The sequence below is a fragment of the Lissotriton vulgaris genome, chromosome 5 (genome assembly GCF_964263255.1).
Source record: "Lissotriton vulgaris chromosome 5, aLisVul1.2, whole genome shotgun sequence".
In the NCBI taxonomy this organism is placed as follows: domain Eukaryota; kingdom Metazoa; phylum Chordata; class Amphibia; order Caudata; family Salamandridae; genus Lissotriton; species Lissotriton vulgaris.
In genome coordinates, this window is record NC_141693.1 from 596,855,771 (window position 1) to 596,879,112 (window position 23,342).

The 23,342-nt window shown below is 44.3% G+C and overlaps 1 protein-coding gene across 10 annotated transcripts in view; it reads right to left on the bottom strand.

The window, feature by feature from the left end:
• The window catches only part of CCSER2 (coiled-coil serine rich protein 2), a 649,443-nt gene that overhangs the window by 115,317 nt on the left and 510,784 nt on the right, over positions 1-23,342 (bottom strand). For all 10 annotated transcript variants that reach the window (XM_086922031.1, XM_086922035.1, XM_086922037.1 and 7 more), the window contains one exon: positions 20,684-20,782. In XM_086922031.1, the coding sequence (XP_086778157.1) occupies positions 20,684-20,782 (99 nt within the window). The remainder of the gene's footprint in view (positions 1-20,683; positions 20,783-23,342) is intronic.

Sequence of the window (23,342 nt, forward strand, 5' to 3'; positions counted from 1 at the left end):
ATATCTGCAACAGTTAGCCAAGCGAAAGACCACTATTTCTATTCAAGGCCTCAAAGTCGTTGCCTCTAAACCACACATGCTCCTTTCTTCTGCTAAAGCTGTGCTCTGTTTTTAAACATTTCACCTTCAAGAATAGCAGGGAGCTATACGGACCTAGTACTGAAGGAGTTGGTTAGCTCTTCCAGTGAAAGCTGCTTCTTTACCACGACGTACCTGTGACTTGCAGAGGTATGATGCAAGACTCAGTTTGACAAAATTATGGGATGGAAAAGTGAAGGAGGAGGAGGTGGAGAGAAATATTACTCGGCTCTAAAAAGAATTTGGAGGAAAATACCAAGGGAAATGAGCCTATGGCGAGCTGGATGCATCTTGGCATCAGCTCCAGCTGGAGCTCCTTGAGTCTTTACCATTTGTCTGCTCAAGGTAGACCTGTGGAAGACCAGTCTAGAAAATCGATGTCCTGGAATGCAATAGTGTCTGGCAGGGAATGAGGGTGGAGGGGAGGAGGGGAAACAACAAAAAAAAAAAGAAAACTTTGTCTTCCGGCAGCATCTCTCCTCCGCTTTTCCGGAACCAGGAGGCACCCAGGCTTTCCATAGCCAATGATTGGTCTGAGCGACGTGGATCAATGCTCAGATGGGGACGGGGGCCTGGGCATGTTCCCCACCAGGTTGTGTGATGCAGTCTGGTGGGGAACATGCATAGTGTGCATGACTGTTTGGCCGGGCCAGTACGACCGGCCAAGGAGTCATGCCCACTTGGATTGTGCAAACAAGTCCTCACCCTGTGCCTGCAGCCCCGTCCCACACCGTCCTAACCCAGCATGAACCAGCTAAAAAAAGAAAATGATAACCACATTATTTCATTTTTCCTGCTAAAAGAGCAGTGAGGCTATGCTCCTCTGCCTTAGCGGAGGAACCGCCCCTGCAGGACTGGTCCATAGCAGAAGGGGAAAACCTCTCATTCTCTCTAGATCTCAAATTTGCCATGATAGAGAGGAATATATGTCGATATCCTGCAAAACAAAATCCCGCATACGTCACTCCGCATTTTTAACAGTGCGGGACAATTACTCCGCAAACCCATCATTGCGCAAACTTTTATCCCGCATATGACTTATGCCATTACAACGCAAATGCATGTGTGGTGAAGTCATATAAAATAACTTAATAAAAAAAATATATATATACATATATATATATATAAATACACACACACACGTTTTTCTTTTTTAACTAAAACCTTCTTTATTTTAACATTCTATATTTTTATATTATATATATATATATATATATATATATATATATATATATATATATATATATATATATATATATATAAGGGGTATAAATGTAACCACATACTGCATAGATGTTGTGAACAAGGCGGGTGCTTACCGCCGAAACGCATCACGCGTCAAGCAGCCAATAAGTGAATAAAACTTATTTGGAATTCAAAATTTCACTGAGTCAGTGCCTTTCTTGTATGCAGAAGTTTGGAGTGTTCCTGATTTATAGGATCTCCCGTCCTGGAGATCCAACACTGACCCTCCTCGATCTGGTTGCGCTGTGGGAGAAAAGGACGAAATTCCTATGGTATACTTTCCGAAGAGAGACACGCAGCGCCCCCCGGAACCATAACTGCCAGCAGAGAGCAACCGAGTGGATCTGGAAAACGCCGCGGACAGCCTGACTGGAGTCTACGATCACCGGAGGGCAATCGGGGATTGCCAGGTAAGGCTGTTACGTGTGTGGAAGAACAGATCTAGCGGGAAAGTTGCAAGAGCGATGTTCAAGGGAGAGGTAGCCCAAGTGCTAAGGTGCACTATACGGGCAGTGAAATTTTCCAAACAACTTTTCTATTCAAAATACTTAACCCACAATGGCTGTGGAATGGGAAAGAGAACGGGAAGAGGCGGCATTGGATATTTTCCAAGACATTGACACAGGCGAAGACAACGCAAACAACATGCCAGCCCCCAGAGATAAAGGAGGGAAAAAGGATGAAACCAAAATTCTACTGGCAGAACTGGAGAAACTAAGGAAAAAAGAGGTGGCAAAATGGTGGGAGGTGAAATCTTTGAGTAGATACATTGAAGTTGGTCGAGTTCCCAGGGGATTAAGAATACTGGTAGCCCCCACGTATGAAAACCCAGACCCTGCCATGCTTCAAGACTGGACAGATAACAGCGCGCAGGCGGCTTTGAACATGCTTAAAATATTGACCAAGTACGCGGCAAGTGACAGAGAAAAACTCATTGCCCGCATTGAAGAGATCATAAAAGAACTGGACACAAAAGAGAATAAAGAAGAAATTGCTAAAGTGTTGGATGAAATAAAAGTGAGAATTCTCAAACACGAAGAAGAAATAAAAGAAAGAAAAGCCATAAAATTCCAAAGGGATAGAAAGGATTATGTGACTGGCAGAATTTACACGTTTGCCAGAAAATATGACCAAGTCAGGCGACAACCCCTACCAAATGCCATGACCAACACAGGAGCACCAGGAGAGCAAAGTGAACCAGAACTAAGCACAGACTATGAATCGGAAAATGAAACAAATAATGCTGCAGGAGCAACTGGACCGGTACCGACACCAGCACAGGAGTTGGCTTTTTTACGGTTACAACGCCTCACCACCTTAAGACCCAGGACACCCCACCAACAATGGAACAAATCAACCCCAAAACAGGATTCTCAACAAAAACAAAAAGCCGCCGCAGAAAAGACAGACGGTGGGTGAAAAGAAACGGCAAAAACAACAAAAAAACAATGCAGAAAGAACAAACGACGATAATGCCAGACAACAAAAATAGCACAGACAACACAGTGATTAACCTTTCTAACATGGAGCTATCACAAAAAGAACTAGAAATCCTCTCTTTGGGTTTGACTTTCTGTGCACATGCGAACTTTGACTATGCACAAACCAGAATTGATTTCTTCCAATATATGCGTAAATTGAAGCTACAAAAACATTTTGTCAACACAACATGCCAAGTCGAAAACACACAATCCAGCGCCCAAGATGTCCTATGTCTAAGTGTGGCCAATATGAACGTATTAAGAGATATGATTGATATAGAGCATGACAATGAGAATGAGATGGTATCGTCGGGAACAGCTGCAGCAATGGCAGATATAGACATTTATAAAACTGAAAGAAACCATTTCAAACCACGTTCGGTTTTCATGCCGGCCATGCCAAAAGATGGCCTTGATCTATTTACAGACTGTGTGATAAAGGATTTGAAAGACTTGTCTTTGCAGAGCTCCAGGGAGTTTTTTTAAAAATACCAAAACAAAGACGAAATGTATGGCAAGCTAATGGAGAAAATCAAAGCTAGATCAGACATTGTGATCAGGTGGTCAGACAAAGGGGGAAATATTGTGCTCTGGCCTTTGGAAATGTACAATAACGAGGCCATGTCACAGTTACAAGACCAGGAGTGTTACACTAGGATCACCCCCTCGCACATCGTTGGAATACAAGAGAAGTACACTAATGAATTGTATAAATGGAAAAGCACTGGACTCCTCAGCAAACAGGAGTTTGAATTTTTGAAAACAGATTACCCAGTGTCCCCACAATTGTACCTTATTCCAAAGATACACAAGAACGAGAAAGTGCCTCCAGGAAGACAAATTATTGCAGCAATTGGCAGCCTGTTTAAAAATACTAGCATTTTCATTGATCACTTCCTACAACCCTTTGTGGCGAAACTCCCAGCATACATCAAAGACACTGGTGATTTTTTAAGCAAAATATACGATGTTAAATGGGAGAATGATTATGTATTTATGACTCTAGATGTGCAGTCGTTCTACACTAGCATCAGACATCATGATGGACTACGAGCTGTAAACCATTTTCTAGGGCAGAGACCTATAACACTGTATAATCACACGAGGATGTTGTTAGAAATGACAGAGTGGTAGACACCATTTCTCCCGACGTCGCCTTCCTAACAGAAACATGGATGAACGCCTCATCAGCCCCTGACATCACCATTGCCATCCCGGAAGGATACAGGATCATCCGTAAGGACCGCACTGACCAAACTGGAAGAGGAATCGCTATCGTCTACAAGAACTCCATCCGCATCTCAACCAGCTCAGACGTCAATCTCACTAGCGCCGAACACCTTCACTTCCAGATCCACACCGACCCCAAGACCACACTCAGAGGCACCCTCCTCTACCGACCTCCAGGATCCCGTGCACAATTCAGCGAGGTCATCACTGACTTCATCACTCCACACGCCCTCCCTTCCGAGGAATACATTTTACTGGGAGACCTCAATTTTCATCTGGAAAAGAGCAATGACAGCAACGCCACCACCCTTCTGGACAATCTCGCCAACATAGGACTCAAACAACTTGTCACTACCCCCACCCACATCGCAGGTCACACGCTCGACCCCATCTTCACCTCTAGCAAACATGTCTCCTTCAGTCACACCACAACTCTACAGTGGACGGACCACAGATGCGTTCACTTTATCTACAATAAGACCACAACTCACAACCATCCTCTACCTTCTCTGCGAAGAAACTGGAACAAAATCACCACGAACCAGATCTCCTCATCGCTTCTTCAAAAACCCCCTGTCCACTCCTCAAACCCCGACCAAGCAGCCATTAACCTCACCCAATGGCTTTCCAACAGCGCCGACATCCTTGCTCCATTGAAAAAACGCCAAATCAAACTAGGCAGCAAAAACGCCTCCTGGTTCAACGATGATCTTAAGAAATCGAAGAAACTCTGTCGCTCCTTCGAGAAGGCCTGGAAAAAAGACCCAAACACCAACACCAGGGACGCCTTCAAAAACGCCACCCGCTTTCACCACCAACTTATCCGATCTGCCAAGAAAGCCGCTTTCAAAGACCGACTAGAGAACAACGCCCACAACAGCAAGGAATTATTCAACATCGTCAAAGAGTTCACCAACCCCTCAGCCAACTCCAACAACATCACCCCCTCTCAAGCCCTCTGCGACTCCCTAGCTTCGTTCTTCCACAACAAAATCGCAGACATCCACAACAGCTTCGACAACCAACCCGGAGTCCAACCCACCCATCATTCAGCAGGACCTTCACCCCCCTTGAACATCCTTAATGAATGGAACCCAATCTCCACTGAGGACACCCTCCGCCTGATGAACTCCATCCACTCAGGATCCCCCACAGACCCATGCCCTCACCACATCTTCAACAAAGCAGATTCCATCATAGCACCACACCTCCGAGACGTCATCAACTGCTCCCTCAACTCCGCCACCTTCCCAGAAAGCTGGAAACACGCCGAACTTAGCGCTCTTCTGAAAAAACCCACAGCTGACCCCACCGAACTCAAAAACTACCGCCCCATCTCGCTCCTTCCATTCCCGGCCAATGTCATCGAGAAAGCTGTCAACAACCAGCTCGCCGCCTTCCTCGAAACCAACAAATCCCTCGACCCCTCACAGTCCGGCTTCCGAGCCAAACACAGCACAGAGACCGCCCTCATCGCAGCAACAGACGACATTCGAACTCTACTGGACAATGGAGACACAGTCGCCCTCATCCTCCTCGACCTCTCCGCAGCCTTCGACACAGTCTGCCACAGCACCCTTTTACAACGCCTCAACAAAATCGGAATCCAAGGAAAAGCACTGGAATGGATCACCTCGTTCCTCACTGGAAGAAGCCAAAGAGTCCGCCTCCCACCATTCAAGTCAGAGGCCACTGAAGTCATCTGCGGCGTACCACAAGGATCCTCACTCAGCCCCACCCTCTTCAACGTATACATGAGACCCCTCGCAGCCATCGCACGCCAACACAACCTCAACATCATCTCCTACGCTGATGACACCCAACTGATCCTCTCACTCACCAAAGACCCTAACACCGCCAAAACCAACCTACATGAAGGAATGAAAGAAGTAGCCGAATGGATGAAGCACAGCCGTCTGAAACTGAACTCAGACAAAACAGAAGTCCTTATCTTAGGTACCTCCCCCTCCGCCTGGGATGACTCTTGGTGGCCAGAGGCCCTTGTAAAAGCACCCATCCCGACGGACCACGCACGGAACCTTGGCGTCATCCTGGACTCCTCACTCTCGATGACCAGACAGGTCAGCGCGTCTCATCATCCTGCTTCAACATTCTTCGCATGCTCAAAAAAACTTTTCGCTGGATCCCCACTGAAACCAGAAAAACAGTCACCCATGCACTGGTTACAAGCCGCCTGGACTACGGAAACACCCTATACGCCGGCATCACCGCAAAACTCCAGAAAAAACTCCAACGCATCCAGAACGCATCAGCCAGACTCATACTAGACATCCCGCGTAAAGACCACATTTCCAGTCACCTGAAAAACGTCCACTGGCTCCCAGTCAATAAAAGGATTACCTTCCGTCTCCTTACCCACGCACACAAAGCACTCTACGATCTTGGACCCGAAGGCCTCAACACACGTCTCTCCTTCTACACCCCCCCCCCCCCGCCAGCTGCGATCCTCCAACCTAGCCCTTGCTGCCGTACCTCGCATCAACAAAACCACCATGGGAGGTAGATCCTTCTCCTACCTGGCAGCTAAGACCTGGAACTCACTTCCCACTCACCTTCGCCTCACTCAGAACCACCTAGCATTCAGAAAACAACTTAAAACTTGGATATTCGACAGGTAATTCCCCACCCTCCTTAAGCGCCTGAGACCCTCTGGGTATATAGCGCGCTATATAAATATCTTGACTTGACAAACAATACCTTTATCTTTAACAGACTCCACTACAAACAACTGCAAGGATCAGCTATGGGTACCTGTTTCTCTCCCAGCTATGCAAATCTTCACATGGGCTGGTGGGAGGAACAGGTACTAGGGGTCAAACATCATGCCACACTGACCAAAAATGTAGTCATGTACAAACGTTACATTGACAACATTTTTATACTTTGGCAAGGCCCTAAAGAAGAGGCAGAATCGTTTGCATTAGAACTTAACGACAATGCACTCAATCTCAAATTCACGTGTACCACCGATTCCACCTCTATACAATTCCTAGATCTAGAACTCTACATTGAACTAGGTAAGATCCAGACTAGAACGTACCGTAAACCCACTGCGGGAAACTCAGTGCTACATGCACAGAGTTTCCACCCGCACAACCTCAAGGAATCTATCCCATATGCGGAGTGCCTACGCATGACGAGGAACTGTAGTACTAAAACAGGGCTCACTGAGGCAAAAGAAAATCTGTTTTCTAGACTAGAAAAGAAAGGTTTATAGCCAGAAAACCTGTCACAAAGCAGATACCAAATGCAGTAAAATCAATAGAAAAGATCTTCTGTTTCCTCAGAGACAAGATCCAGCCTCACAAACACCTAACAAGGAACCCCCAAGACTATCACAGGATTCAATGCCTACCACACCCAGGTTAGAAAAATACTTACAAAGCATTGGCCTTTGGTAAGGAACGACCCGACCATTGGAGAAATATGTGGGAATAGACCTTCCATAGCTTTCAGGAAAGCCAAATCCATGAGGAATCATCTAGTCTGCAATGCATCCACCATCAAAAAACCTGCAGATTGGCTTACTAACCAAAAGGGGTTCAAAAAATGTTCTAAATGCAAGGCATGTAGACATGGCGTAAACACTACGAAAGTGGAGGTACCCTTTAGACTCAAACCATATACTATCCGAGACAAATACAATTGCAAAACGGACCACGCAGTATATGTTTTAGTCTGTGTTTGTGGGAAACGGTACGTAGGAAGCACCATTCACCCAGTGCATGTGAGAGTTCTCCAACATCTCCGCGCATTGACAAATGATGACCCAGCCTATCCAGTGGCCAGACACAAATACGGTCCATGCAGGTGACATTGGAGTACTGTTGTACTTTGTCATAGACATTGTCCCCAAAAATATCAGGGGTGGTAACCGTCTCCTGACTCTAAGGAGATTGGAATCGAGGTATATCATTCTCCTCAATTCCAAAATACCCAATGGCCTGAACACAGATGAGGCACTTAGCGTACACCTGTAAACAACATAGAGGGTCCATGTCCAAAATTGATAATGCCTTACCCTTTTCCCGTGAGTTCTCTCCGTTCCCTTCCTGTAAACATCTAATGTTCATGTTTTAACTTCACGTCATACTGTACATAGGAGCACAATCACCACCCCCAGACTCTTTTAGCTTTAGTGGCAGTTTAGCTAACAGCATTAGGCATGTATGCATAAACTTTTGAGAAATGTAATAATATGTTATCCTCGATTTCACATGTGTGGTGGGGATGAAAACGACAATGTTTAATGATTATACACACATCTAACTAAAAATGTAACCAAAGTAGAAATGTGCACATAGTGATCAAGGGTGCTGACAATTCATATGTTATCATTATTGGTATGTGCTAAATTTTACATGTGTTTATGAATGTTATGAATGTTCCACATAACGCCTTTCCACTTGGAGACTATGGTTTTCTTAGGCGCAATGCGGAGGCATAATAATAATTTTTGTCAATTATGTGTTAAATATGTGTGAAGCACCACTGCGGTATGTCATACAAACATACAAAACATCTTAGGCACCTAACTGTACAGTGTACATTATTTTATACACAGAGGCACAAGAGGTGCATTCCGGCATCAGTTAGTACTAAACCCACGTCATACACAAAACCCTTTAACCGCGGGAAATAGCCACCCGTTATCCTAAACCACAGTTAAGCTTCCTTCACATAGCGCAAGACGAACAAACTATGTATCAATTCCAGCGCGCATCTATCAGCATTTACCTGTTACACTTTAAATACAAGGTTTCACATACGTTTCTAAGCGACATGACCGCTCAAGGATTTCCGCACTGCACTGTGTCAAGCGCGCTGATGTAATGGAAGAATCACTAGGCTGTGGCAGCCGTGTGGTTTCTATAGTTACGTGTAAACATGAAAGGGAGGATGACGTGACTCAGGAATATGCATGCCAAAGTAACGTTTCTATGTCTGTCTCTCATGACGCCTGCCAAATGTAACCATGGCAATCAGGCAATAGAAGTGCAAAACAAGCTATACTCTACCACAAAATAAGAGTGAAACATACATGATGCAATGTAAAGTCAAAGGGGTATAAATGTAACCACATACTGCATAGATGTTGTGAACAAGGCGGGTGCTTACCGCCGAAACGCGTCAAGCAGCCAATAAGTGAATAAAACTTATTTGGAATTCAAAATTTCACGGAGTCAGTGCATGTCTTGTATGCAGAAGTTTGGAGTGTTCCTGATATATATATATATATATATATATATTACTTTTTTAATTACCCTTTACACCCTAAAACCGATTCCCACCCTGGTCCCTTTAAATACCCCTGCACCCTATAATCCTAACCCACAATTACTCCTTAAAATACCCCAACACCCTTAAACACTAACCCATTCTGAGCCCTAAAAATACACTCTGCACCCCAAAACCCAAAACTATCCCTGAACCCTAAAAATGCCACTATACCCAAAAACGTTAATACCCTCTAAACCCTCAATAAACCTTATCACCCCAAAACACAAACCCATCCCTGAACCCTAAAATTACACCCAGCACCCCAATACCCAAGCCCATCGTGAACCCTAAAAATACACCCCAAAACCCATCCTATCCCTGAACCCTAAAAATACCCCTGTACCCCAAAACCCAAACCTATCCCTGAACCTTAAAAATACCCCTGTCCCCAAAAACCCAAACCTATCCCTGAACCCTAAAAATACCCTTATACCCCAATACTTTATTAGCCTCTAAACCCTTACATAAACCTCAGCACCCGAAAACACAAACCCATCCTGAACCCTAAAAAGCCGCCCTTCACCCCAAAACCCAAACCTATCACTAAACCCTTAAAATACCCCATCACCCCAAAACAACCTCAGAACCCCAAAACATTTACCCCTATACCCATACTTACCTTATCCTAACATATATTAAAAAAACATGCTTTTACCATTAATGCATTTACAACGAATTTCGTTGTAAAAGTATGCGTGGTAAAAGCATATAAAATGTGATGCCATGCGTTATAATGGCATTTCATGGTAGTTGCAAAATAAAATTATGCGGAGTGATGGTATGCGAGAAGAAAGATTCGTAATAATGGGTGTTTACCGATAGAGTCAAAGATACGCTGTTATGAAATATCTTTTCATTGCATACAAGGCTCCACATATTAGATGGGTCCACAGAAATGAAAAGTGGGTTAACGGTTTAACCGATTCGCAAATCCATTTTAGTTATCTCTGCTTTTCCACATAGCCTGTTCTTGTTGCTTTACAAAAGATGATAGAGGTTCAGCTTGAACAATTGTACACACTTCAGGCCTTTCAAATTGTTAGTCTTACGAAGGCTGAATTGTGTTTGAATTCAATTACAGTGAACTGCTGCCAATAGGGGAGGGAGGCCCAGAGAGGCCGATGAAAAACCAGACGAGAAAGCAACTCCCTCAGAAGTGAAATTATAAAAGCCAAAATTTTCCATCATTTAGATTTGGGGCTGAGCTCCTAATGGCACAGAAAATGTGATCAACAGGCGTGTGAGCAACACTTGTCATAGTAGCCATCTCCTCAATGCAATCTTATCAGATGTTACTGTGGGGAAACGGCCACTACAACGAGGCCGTTTCCACGAATACATTAACCACGCATGCATTACAACGCATGCGTGGTTACCACAAACGCCTTTACCACGCATACCTTTACTACGAGGTATGTAGTAAAGGCATATGTGGTAAAGGTTCAAATTAAAAAAGGGGGGTTGGGGGGGTCTCCCCCCCCCCAAACAAAAACCTCACCTGAAATAATGTCAGAATGTGCGGGCAATCGGCGTCAGTTAAGAGGAAACGGAAAGAAACTTCCGCTTCCTCTTAACGACGTACGACGTCACCACGGCAGAATAGAGGAAAAGGTTAAGCGTTGAAATATCATTCCGTTGTAACGCATGCGTGGTAAAGGCATGCGTTGCAACGGAATGCATGGTAAGAACATACAACCGTTACTGTGCTAGAGAACAAGGATAGCAATTCGAACAGAAGGACAACTGTTTAATGTAAAACACCTTAGAAAAAGGCTTTTTACTTTTCATACATTTACATATGGTCCTACTACAGTGCAATACTAACATAATTAAAGAGGACAAGCTAAATGCCATTGGTAATCAGCCTGCATAACATTCTAGTACGGTGCAAAATCATTTACATACAATAGTATCATTTCTTCCGTAAGAATAACACACCTAAACCAATCAAATGTGGTATTAAAACGGTATATGTTCACAGGCATAAAGTCATATTAACTCTGATAAAAATGAAACCAACAACAGTAATGGCGATTTGTTAAAGGGTAATGTGAGAAGGAAAAAAGTGTAACCTGCAGTTTAGATTACAACACTAGCAAGGATTGGCAAAGCCAATAGGTTTCACCTATGGGAGGGCTATTGACTTTGTCAATTTCGTTTAGCCATACTGTACAGTAGCACAGCTTCAAAATAGCATTAAAAAAGGCCTATGATGTAACCAGTGCTGACAGCGAAGGGCAGTGATACATTTTCGTAGTAAGGGATTATTCTCGACCTTCCTTGACAACGTTTCATTATCTTGAGTCCAAAGTGAAGTTTGCCGTGTTGGCCTCGCATGAAGATAGAGCCAAAAAGGCCATGTACAGCACGGAGCGCAGCACAGTCTATCTTTGTAGCATCTTAAAACCCTCTGGCATGGCTTTTGGGCCGTTTTATTTTTCTGGCAGGATGGGCAGAGGCAAGCCACATAGGTAGAGGATGGAGGAAGCAATAATGTGGCAGGGGCGGACCGGGCAAGTAACAACGAAGGAGGGGGGGGGGGGGCAGGGCGGGTATAGCATTAGCAACAAGAGGAGAGTGTAGAAGAGTGGGGTCTGCTTCCTATCGTTACCCCCTTTTTTTGCTGTGATTCTCTGGTTTTTCGACTTTGGTGTGGCTGTGGTCCTGCTAATCAGGCCCACAGCCCAGCTGTTCTGTCTCTAAATTGATACCATGTACTTTAGGTACATACCAGATTGGTTACTGACCCACCCTTGTGAGCCCCTGTATAGTGTACCGTAGGTACCCAGGGCATAGGTGCACCCTAGGCCTACCAGGGGCTGCAGCATGTATTGTGCCACCTTTGGATAGCCTTCCAAACTGACACCACAGGTCTGTTCTTACAGCCTGGGTAAGGTGGTTTAATCATCCACTACTTAAATATAGTATACCTATATCTATTTACCTATATAGACACATATGAACCTCTAAGCCACTCCTATGGCAGACCTCGACAATCCTGGAGGTAGAGTGCTTGGTTTTATGTGAGAGGGTGCCCTAGCATAAGCTGAGCCCCTCTGCAGCTTTCGGAACCATCTCCTTATAGCTGTTCTATGATATAGCCATACCATATACTCCTGAGTGCATTATAATCCTCGCAGTTAATGCTAACTTTGGTTTGGCTTCATCAAAACATGTCGTATAAGGTGTCAAACACTTTGGAATACTTACCCCCCCCCGCCAGTTATGGTGGAGGGGGTAGCATTCCACCCTCAGAGGGAGAAGACATGTAGTTACTGGTAAACCCGGTTAAAGTTAAACAGAGCCCCAGCATCACAAAATGGATGCTACTGCCACAGACATAAGTCTGGTCTGCCCTCCTGCTGCTGGACGAAACTCCGGCAGGGGAGCCTTGGACAATAGGTTTTCTGTCCAAGGAGGTGCTGGCACCTCCCCAGACAGGCTTTAGTGTATTAGGGCAGGGAGGGTTGCATTCAGTGAATGCTTTTCAGACACTGCCTGGGGCACACTAGGTGCTCCATACATTTCCCAGTTCAGACCGGATGCTGGGGCGCTCAGCCTCAGCTCTGGAGCGAAACTGGGCAAAGGGGAAGGGGTGTAACCACCCCCTCCCCAGGTCCACCCATAGGAGGGACCTTAGAGTTAGTCCATCCCCTAAACTTACTATAAGACGAAACTCTGCAACATATATCCTGGACCTTCGACATTCTATTTCGACTGGAAGATGGAAGAAATCTCCCTTGTGGTCAAGGATTGACCACCCTGTCCAAACGGTCTGCATTTTCGAGGATCCCGCCGGATCCCAAAGAATCTGCGACACCGGACACGGACATCCAGACATCTTTGACGCTGACCTGTGTTCCCAGCAAAGCTGAGACTTGTGGCGGACATGAGAGACATGGGACTGAAACTCCTGGACATTCTGCATTTTGCTACCTGCATCGACTTCCTGAGGTATCCCGAAGTTGTGCATTGGGGTGCTTGACGCCCCAACTCCGAGCACCTTTTGCACCGAAGCTCAGAGGCCCACACTCTTCGAGTGTCCCGTGGGCCCGCCCCCTTTGTGCATTTCAGCCCGACACGTCTTCGCGGTTCCCAGTCCGTTGGCTAGTGAGCCCTCACGAAGACTAATCCTTGATTTAACTTGCTTTCCTGGTTGCTAAAGGCTTGCTCCAACTTCCCTGCAAAGGAGAACTACCTCAGACCTTGCTGGTCTGCACCGAAGCCAATCTCAACATCCTGCGTGGGTTGCGTTTGCCAAGTCTTGTTGGCTCCAATACGGATACAGACACCGCAGTCAAGTAGATCCTTCATGGGACAGCTCGAATCCAGCTCCTGGTCGTCGTCGACGCCTCCTGGACCTCGTGGCTGAAGAGACAAACTTCACCTTTTCACCTGAAATCACCAGACATCTGGTGGCATCTTCCTATCGCCGCCCTGGTCACTGGCTAGTGGCCCAGATTCTGTCTCCTTTGCTTTCAGGTTCTTCACATCTCCGATCCACCCTTGGATCCACCCGGACACTTTTCCTCTGGTCGCCTGCAGCACTTCTGCGCAGCTCTCCAATGAAATAGACGAATAAACCCGACACAAAAAGACACCTATGCACCCGATTTCCCTGGGTGAAGTAACCAGAGTACTCCGGTGCTCCCGTGGGTATTGACTCTCCAAGTGTCCTAGTCTAAAATGGTTCCATCGCAGTTCACCTCCTTGTACCCTTAATATTTAAAATTGTAACTTTGTTTCCCATAGAAAGTCAATGGTAACCCGTGGCTGTGTTTAGACACTGCATGCGCCTCCCGTGGGTCTTCTACATCCTAACCTTTAGTTGTTCCTAGAAGCCCCAGCGATTCCACAGGCCCCAGGCCTGCTTTCTAACTCCCACGTGGTTCTTATACCACTATTTTAGTATATGGTTTGGGAGGTCCCTAGGGCAAAACGTATACTGTGCAACTTATCGTATGCTAATTAAGTTCCTTGTATTGTACTTTTACCTCTGACCTCATAAAGAGTAGAGAGGGGTTGTGTTTAGAATAAATACATATATATTTGATATAAACCTTGTGTGGTGTGCTTTCATCAAGGGATTATAACTGGTCAAACAACTTGCTTAACTCGTCTCCAAGCCTTAGCCTGAAGGCTGCTCTCCACAGCTACCACTAGGATAGCTTTCGATAAGGTTGACTTTATAACCTACCATCAATAAGGATCGATTGGATTGGTGCAAGGTGCCCACTAGAATAGTGGACATCATACACCAGGCCAACTTCTCACAGGGAGAGAGAAAGTAAATAGGAAAACAAATACCTCTGAAAGGAGCGAGCAGTGGAAGGATCATGGGCATGGGAACTAGTACTTGGTCCATGCCCCAGGGTGAGTATGAGTACAAGATATGTAATTAAAACTATAACTTGCTGACTAAAGAGAAGGAAGGGAATGAGAGTGAAGATGAAGGCAACCAATGGTAAGTAATAGGCACGTTCCAAGATCTCTGTAAGTAACCAAATGTCTCACATGAGTCCGCACATGGGCTGTCTCAGGTGAGACCTAAAGTATAGGGTGAGGGTTGGGGGAATGCAAGGCAGGGCAAACTGTAAAGGAAACAAAGGTTTCCACTAAGAAAACTCGAAGGCATGATGTAGGAAGGTGGATATCGGACTATATGGTTACCCCAACTTTTTGCCTAGTGTTTTGCTGGTTTTCGACTTAGTTTACCTGGGATCCTGCTATTCAGGGCCGCAGGCTATCTGGTCTCCCTATAAAATGGACTCCATGTACTTTAGGTATATGCCGGATTGGGTATTGGGTCACCTTTGTGAGCCCCTGTATAGTGTACCATAAGTACCCAGGGCATAGGTGCATCCAAGGCCTACCAGGGGCTGCAGCATGTATTATGGCACCCCTGGCTGGCCATCTAAACTGACACCACAGGCTGATCACTCAGCGTGGGTAAGGTGGTGTACTCACCCCTTACTTAGATATAGTATATCTATATCTACCTTATATATAGACACAAAGTAACCTATAAGTCACTCCTATGGCAGGCCTTAACAATCCTGGGGGCAGAGTGCTTGGTTTTATGTGAGAGGGTAAGCTGAGCCCCTCTGCAACTTTTGGAACCATCTCCTTATAGCTGTTCTATGATATATCCATACCATATACTCTTAAGTGCATTATAATCCTCGAGGTTAATGCTAACTTTTGGTTTAGCTTTATTAAAACATGTTGTGTAAGATGTCAAACACTTTGGAATACTACCCCCTTCCCCTTGCCAGTTCTGGCGGCAGGGGTTGCATTCCACTCTTCTAGAGGGAAAAGACATGTAGTCACTGCTTTACCCGCTTAAAGTTAAACAGAGCCTCAGCATCACAAAATGGACGCTGCTGCCACAGACACGAGTCTGGCCTCCTGCTGCTGGGGGAAACTCTGGCAAGGGAGGCCTGGACAATAGATTTCCTGTCGAGGGAGGTGCTAGCACTTCCCCAGACAGCCTGTAGTGTATTGGGGCAGGGTGGGTTGAATGGAAAGATGCTTTTCCAGACACTGCCTGGAGCACACAAGGTGCTCCATGCATAGCCCGCTCCAAACCAGTTGCTGGGGCACTCCAGCCCCGCACTGGCGCGAAACTGGACAAAGGGAAAGGGGTGTAACCACCCCCTTCCCAGGTCCACCCATATGAGGGACCTAGCAGGTAATCCAGCCCCTAAAATCAGTATAAAGATAGGAGCTGTGTCTACAGACTTTAGATTATCCTGGAATGAAACTCTGATACGAAACTCTTGGACCTTCGACGTTCTATGCCGACTAGAAGACTGAAGACATCTCCCTTGTGGTCAAGGAGTGACCACCCTGTGCAAACAGGCACCACCAGTAACTTGCCGGTTTGCTTTGTCGACGCTCCTGCCGGAACCCGAAGACTCAGCGACTCAGAAACTGGACATCCAGACTTCTTTGACTCCCATCCACATCCACAGCAAAGCTAAGATCCGTGGCGGACACGAGAGACGTGGAACCCGACACCTTGCACTTCCTGCATTTTGCTAACTGCTAGACTCCCGAGGTACCCTTGCAGTTGTGCATTGGGGTATGAGAAGCCCCAGACCCGAGCGCCATTTGCACCAAAGCTCAGCCCTCCACACTCCACGAGTGCCGCGTGGGGCCTGCTCCTGCATTTCAGCTCGACGCATCTTACCGGTTGCTAGCCCGTTGGCTAGTTAGCCCTCTGAAGACTTTGTTTTGAATTTACACCGCTGGCCTGGTTGCTCCAGGCTTGCTCCAGCTTCCCTCCAAAGGAGAAGCTCCCCAGACCTTGCTGGTCTGACTCGAAGCCAATCTTCAATTCCTGTGTGGGTTGCGGTTGCCAAGGCTTGTTGGGTCCAATCCGGATACCGACGCCGCAGTCAACTAGACCCTTCGTGGGACAGCTCGAATCCAGCTCCTGGTCGTAGTTGACGCCTCCTGGTCCTCGTGGCTGCAGAGACAAGCTTCACCTCCTCACCTGAAATCTCCTCGACATTGCCTGGTTCCTTCCTGGTTCTTTCCTGGTCACTGTCTAGTAACCCAGACTCTGTCCCCTCTCCTTTCAGGTTCTTCATTCCCTCGATCCACCTGGACACTTTTCCTCTGGTCGCCTGCAGCACTTCTTCGCAGATTTCCTTAGAAAACATAGTCGAAATCCGACACCAAAAGACACCTATGCACCTGGCTTCCCTGGGTGAGGTAACTAGAGTACTCCGGTGCTCCCGTGGGTATTGACTATCCAAGTGTCCTAGTCTAAAGTGGTTTTGTCGTAGTCCATCCGGAAGTGCCCTAAATCTATAACTTTGTAACTTCTTCGTTCTCCATTTTAAGTGAATGGTAACTCGCGACTATGTTTAGACACTGCACGCGTCTCCGTGGGTATCCTACTTCCTAACCTTTGGTTGTCTAGTGTAGAACCAGCGATTCCCTAGGCGGTAAGTCTATTCACTATTTCTGAAGTGGTTCTTATACCACTTACTTAGTATATGGTTTGTGAGGCCCCTAGGGCAAAACTGTATTTGTGCAACTTATCGTATGCTATTTAAGTAACTTGTGATGTACTTCGATCTCTGACCTCATAAAGAGTTCAGAGGGGTTGGGTTAGAAATAAATACATATATATATTTGATATATATCTTGTGTGGTGTCCTTTCATTTGGTATTCAAGGGATTATAATTGGTAAAACAAACAGCTTCACATGCTCTTTGGAGTTTAGCCTCAGACTGCTGGTCCATGCTACCACTAGGATAGCTTGTCTATAAGGTTGACTTTACAACCACCATCAATAAGGGTCGTTTAGACTGGAGCAAAGTGTCCATTAGAATAGTGGACATCTTATGCCAGGCTAACTTCTCACACATGAAACAACTAACATTGACCCTAAAACATTTAGGGGTGGAAGTGTGAAGGCAAAAGTGTGCTTAAGGAAGGAGCGGTGATGGGAACTGCTTAAGGGGAAACAACCTTCACAATGCAACCTTTACAATGCAGTCTTTACCACACAGGTCCTTTAACACGTAGGTAGGTATTTCTACCTTTTCCAGGAAGGACTTCACCACACATATGATTTCTAAATAACATACCTGAATGTGAAATACGGATAAAAGCTGTTGATTACGGCATCATTTTAGAGTCTTCATTTTCTCATTTGAGGGCAATCAGACAGATGGATTAAAAAAATTACACTGGAAGGGGCCCACTTGTCAATGAATCAATAGCAAGTTTAATCTGCAAATCCATCAATGCTTCTATTCTACTTCAGAAGTCTGCACATTAGGCAGAAAGCACAGAGGAACAAAAGAATAAAAGCAAGAAGAGTAAGCTTTTCTGATCTGTCACAGACTTGTAATATGACAATCTTAGAAGTCAATAGTGATGTAACAGAAGATACCCCAGAGTCTTTCTCCAGAGCATCAACCCAACTTTCACTAAGCATGTATTGTTGCAGGCCAAAGACAAGGGACACTGACCTCTTTGAACCAAAGCAGTACAAAGGAAAATGTAAGATCCTCAGGAGTGGTGTGCTGATGTTCGCAACCACTGGACGCTGCCAAGCCTTTAGAAGGTTGACTTTGCTCTGCTAGAGAAACCGGAGTGGGCCTCGGTTGTAGGTAAAATGATGTGAAACTGAACATACTTGAAACTAATTATTTTAGTTCGGCCCAAATTATGTTTCTACCCTTTTTGGTTTAAGAGTCACAATAAGTCGTTTACACATTAATATACGTTAATGTTTATTAAAGTTTGAATTTTTTATAAAACATGATTTGCATTTTTCTTGATTTGAATAATAGGAAAGATCATTTATAGCACTTGATTAAAAGCAACCAATATTCCAATGGCAAATATGCAATCAAGCTGTGAAGGTAAATTAAGAGTAAGCCAGCTATTGGTGGGGACCACTAACGGAAAAGGACCACAAGTTCAGTTTGAAGCCTTTTTAAAAAAAAACAATTTTATTACATTTTCACCCCGAGTAAGCTTAGATGAGGTGTTGGCATTGGTTAAATATTTGAAGCATACTCCATTTTTGATCACTTTTGTTGTGGTTTGTGTGGTTAGATTACTATCCCGACAAGCAGTATACCCTCCACAAATCAACAAATGCACTCACAGGAGTGAAAGAGACCAATTCCGAGTCCTAGTCCAGGACTCCTCAGCAGCTAGTGCTTCCTTCAGTATGACATAGCAGGACCAGATGTAAATAGGGAGCAGGTCTGCAGAGAGGAAAACTCTACTAGTTACACGACTGCTGACTTCAGGTCCCAGCCCTCCGGATTTCAAGATTAAAGCTGAAGACGAGGCAGCAGTGGTGCCCCCTGGTATCAGGTAGCAACAGTGTGCAATTGACCCCGTAAAGAAGAAATGTCTGTGTTCAGAGGCCGGCACTGCAGTATAGGGTACCCCTGGGATGTGGCACAGTTTGCATGGAGCGGGGCCAGACCCACAATGAGACTTGAAATTTGGACCCAGAGCAAACAATGTGGAGGAGACAGCTTGAACGTCAACATCCTTGGCTAAATTAAACTGCGTAAGATTTAGTGAGATGGTTTATCTCCAAAGTCTCTAACAAGGTTTTCTCATAGGTTAACACAATAATGGAGACAAGCAAAAGGCAAATGATACGTGCTAATAGTTGCTTAGTGGCACAATAGTCCAGCACTGAATCTTAGAATTCATAAATATACTAATATTTTATTTTCCAGAGCATTCATCCACCATTCTTAATCTGCAGTCCCCTTATTGAAAATTTACTTATATGATATCTTCCTCCCACACCGCACTTAAAATTGTTTTGACTTCTAGATGACTGCAGTGACTAAATGTATGTGCATTGCAATAGTACAACAAGCACTGCCAAGGCCAATATGTCTGCCCTGTTCCAATGGTTCGTAGCGATGTTGTACATCCTCCCTGATGTAGTGCAGCATAGCTAAAGAGTAAATGAACAAACACAAAAGTTGGTATAACGCGTCCACTCGACTCTCTCATGCAGTAACTTTTTGTATTTATGATCCAAGCTGGTATAGATCAATAAAAATTACAAATAGTGCTAAAGTATTTATTTTTTTCGGAGGCACTGGTGAGTGGAAGTAATACATAGGGGAACCAACACGAAGAGCAGGGGCGTGGAAGCAACAAGGGAGGCATGGGTAGTCACAAGGAGGGAGTGGGAAGCAATGCGGAGGGAAGGGAGAAAGCAACATTGGTGAGACAGAAGAACATTGAGTGAGGAGAGAAGTAAATAGTCTAGAGATAAGAACACAGAGCTGTTGGGGAAAGCACACAGGTAAGAAAGCAACATGGATGGGAGAAGCACACAGGAGAGGTCAAAACAAAGAGCAGCAGAGTGGGTAAGAGCAGTACATTAGGAAGACAGCCGGAAAACACATGCAATCTTGTGGATTGCTCTAACAAAAAGGAGAAATTAGTGTTTCAAAAGAAAGCAGTAGAAAGACACAAGTAATGTGGCCATGCTCCAGCAAAGGGACAAACACAAGAGGAAGTGAAGTCTACACAAGCCGACAAATAAAAAGCAAGCAAATGAGGAATGCAGCCAACAAGTGGTAAGCAATGGGAAGGCCCTAGGTCCACTGAAAGCTGGCAATGTTTTTTTTTGCTAACAGACATCTTGTGCTGTCTGGCAGACAGGACCTTAACATCCCCTCTTAACATTCAGGTATTCAGTTATCAGAAGTAAAAACGGTAAACACAAAAATTCAAATTCAAAGTGACCTAGGCAAGAATCAAAAGAAGAGAAGTAAATCACGTCAAAGTTAACAGAGAATACAAACGCATATGCTAAAATAGTCTATAAATTACTCACAGAACTTTTCCTCCAGGGTGTCTGTGTAAATTTGTCACAAAGCAAGCGATCCTCTCCTGGTGGTTGCTGGCCTTCTTTGTAGCAGTTACATTTACTTACCTAGAAAGTAAACATGAATTAAGACCACTAACCAATGTTGAGCATACCTGCTTAGACTAAAATAGGCGTTGATAATCTCCAAATTACAACAATGTCAGAGACCGAGAACATGCTCATGTAGACCACTTCTACTGGCATTATAATTAACAGATATAAAGTACACAGATCATTCCAGCAGTACTTAAATTGGCATTGAAACAAAGACTGGAAGTGATTTTATTTTCCACTTCTGCTACATTTTTTATCCGAAAGGACAAAATATTCTCTATATGTTTGTAATAAAATGAATAATTGATACCAATAGTGTTAAAAAAAATTTTTGGACTGTTGTCACTGTTGGCTGGCTTTTCTCACCATCCTCTGTCACTGGGTTCAGTATTTTTTAGGTCTGCCCTACACAGCACATAAGTATTGTTTACAATTCAGTAGGCTCACTTTTCGATTGGTTGGCTCCTGAAGGCTTATCTTAATTTCTTGTGTTAGCTACTCCCTGGAGCATGGACCATATACATGTGTCCTTCATCTTTGCTCTTCCCTGTCTCTTTGCTACACGCTATTTTATTTAATATAAGTGTTTCGATATTACTCCTGGAAGTACAATGTGCTTTTCTACTTTTAACACAGGTATACACCTTCTTATTTATGTTGCTTTCATCTTATTTACAGTCGCTATTGACACTTTAGTTACTTACACACACACCTGTACTACTCTATATCATCATCATTCTTTCTTTATTTCGATCACTTGGACCATAAAAGATATACATTAAAATAAAATAACAATCAAAAATGATTTAAGTTCATATAATAAGTAGAAAAGAATCATTATGATGTTCATAATATTGTGCAGGTTCAAAGTACAGGTGCAAGATAAAGATCTGACTGCAAGATACTATTAAAAACACATTTATTATAGTAATAAAAGCAAATGCAGTCGCATCACGTCTAAAATTATCTATGCATTAAATGCTTGTGGTGCCTATAGCAAGTCCGTATCAGAGTTCATAATGAGGCGGGTGCGCTTGTACCAGATCGCTGTTAAAAATTTGGCTACGGCAAACACAGTCGGAGGTGATAAATTCGTCTTGAGTATTCTATAGGCTGGGATACAGTGTCTAAAACCTAGATTTTTTAGAAGAGGGACAAGCCAGTACTTTCTGGGTATTTGGTAGGCATTGCAAAAAAATAAAACATGTAGTTCATTTTCCAGATGATATGAGCATGCGGGGCATTGTTTGATGGAGGGGGAGGAGTGAGACCAGGTGTTTGTAAATGTTCTATGAGGAAGGGTGCCGTATCTCCACTGTAGAAATAACTTCCGAGTCAGGACAGGGCAAATTGCGTCTAGGAGAATGGAAAACGCAATCGAATAACAATACCGTCGAAGGTAAGTGGATTGTGTACTGAGGGGAAACCGAGAATCAGTGTAGAACCGGAGCACGGCAATAAAGGTCTGAACCCGATGGCAGAAAAAAACAATCTAACAATGGAGCCGATGTCCAGGCACACTATCACCGAAAGGAGAAGTCACCTACCCTGTGACTGGAAAGATTTCTTCGAAGAAATACAAAGTGAAAACAAACGGACCCAACATTAAATGGCAGAATTATGCAAAGCTTGTGATCTACAGCTCACATGCCTCTAAAATTTATATTTAGCTTGGCTTCACAAGTAAAGACTCACCTAACCCAGTTACCAGTTCCTCCAACATTTCCTCTAGGTTTTTGCTGTTAACAGAAACTGGGCTACTCTACTATACAAAAATACACACTCCTTTATTCACAAATTTGAAGACCATTTGAGCCTTTGAGTAGGTTATGCTTTTGAAGGTATTTGTGAGCGCTTGCCAGATTTGCACACAATCTTTAGTTTTAGAAGCTTTGCATATCCTGGATAACAGATAAAAACTGAACTGATAATTAGCGAGTCAGGGCAGGCGCCCATAAACTCTCCTTAAGGCCGTTCCTATAGTGTGGAAGGAGGCGGAGGAAAAGCAATGTCTCTTTCTAACTGCAGCATACATCTGACATTTATTGCTCCCCGTCCTCCGAATCGCCGGGCAGGCAGTGGCCAAATGCTGCAGCGAAATAAAAAGACCGCAATCACACATGGATCACAAGGCCTTACTGGAGACATGCAGAGGAACGTAACGAACCTGCTGTTTATGAAGGCCAGTGCCAAGACATCATTTCTTCATAATACGAAAGAAGGGAACAACAAATCTAACATGACCAGAGTAAACGCTTACTGTTTTTGTGTTTAGCAGTAAGTTAGTATCATTATGCAGCCATAGCTGAATGTAATACATTTTGCAGGAATCTTTTGAATCGCGATATCCTGGAGGATCTGCTTTACATCGTAAAAGCCTGTGCCATGCATATATCTTTACCACAAACGCCTTTATAACGCAAGGCAATTATATATATATATATATATATATATATTCACTGAAAAAACCATAGGTTATAGACCATATATAGTTAGGAATTCGCATTTACAAAACCTTATTTTACTCACACAAAACCATAGAAATTCCATATATAGTTAGTTGCACTAACTA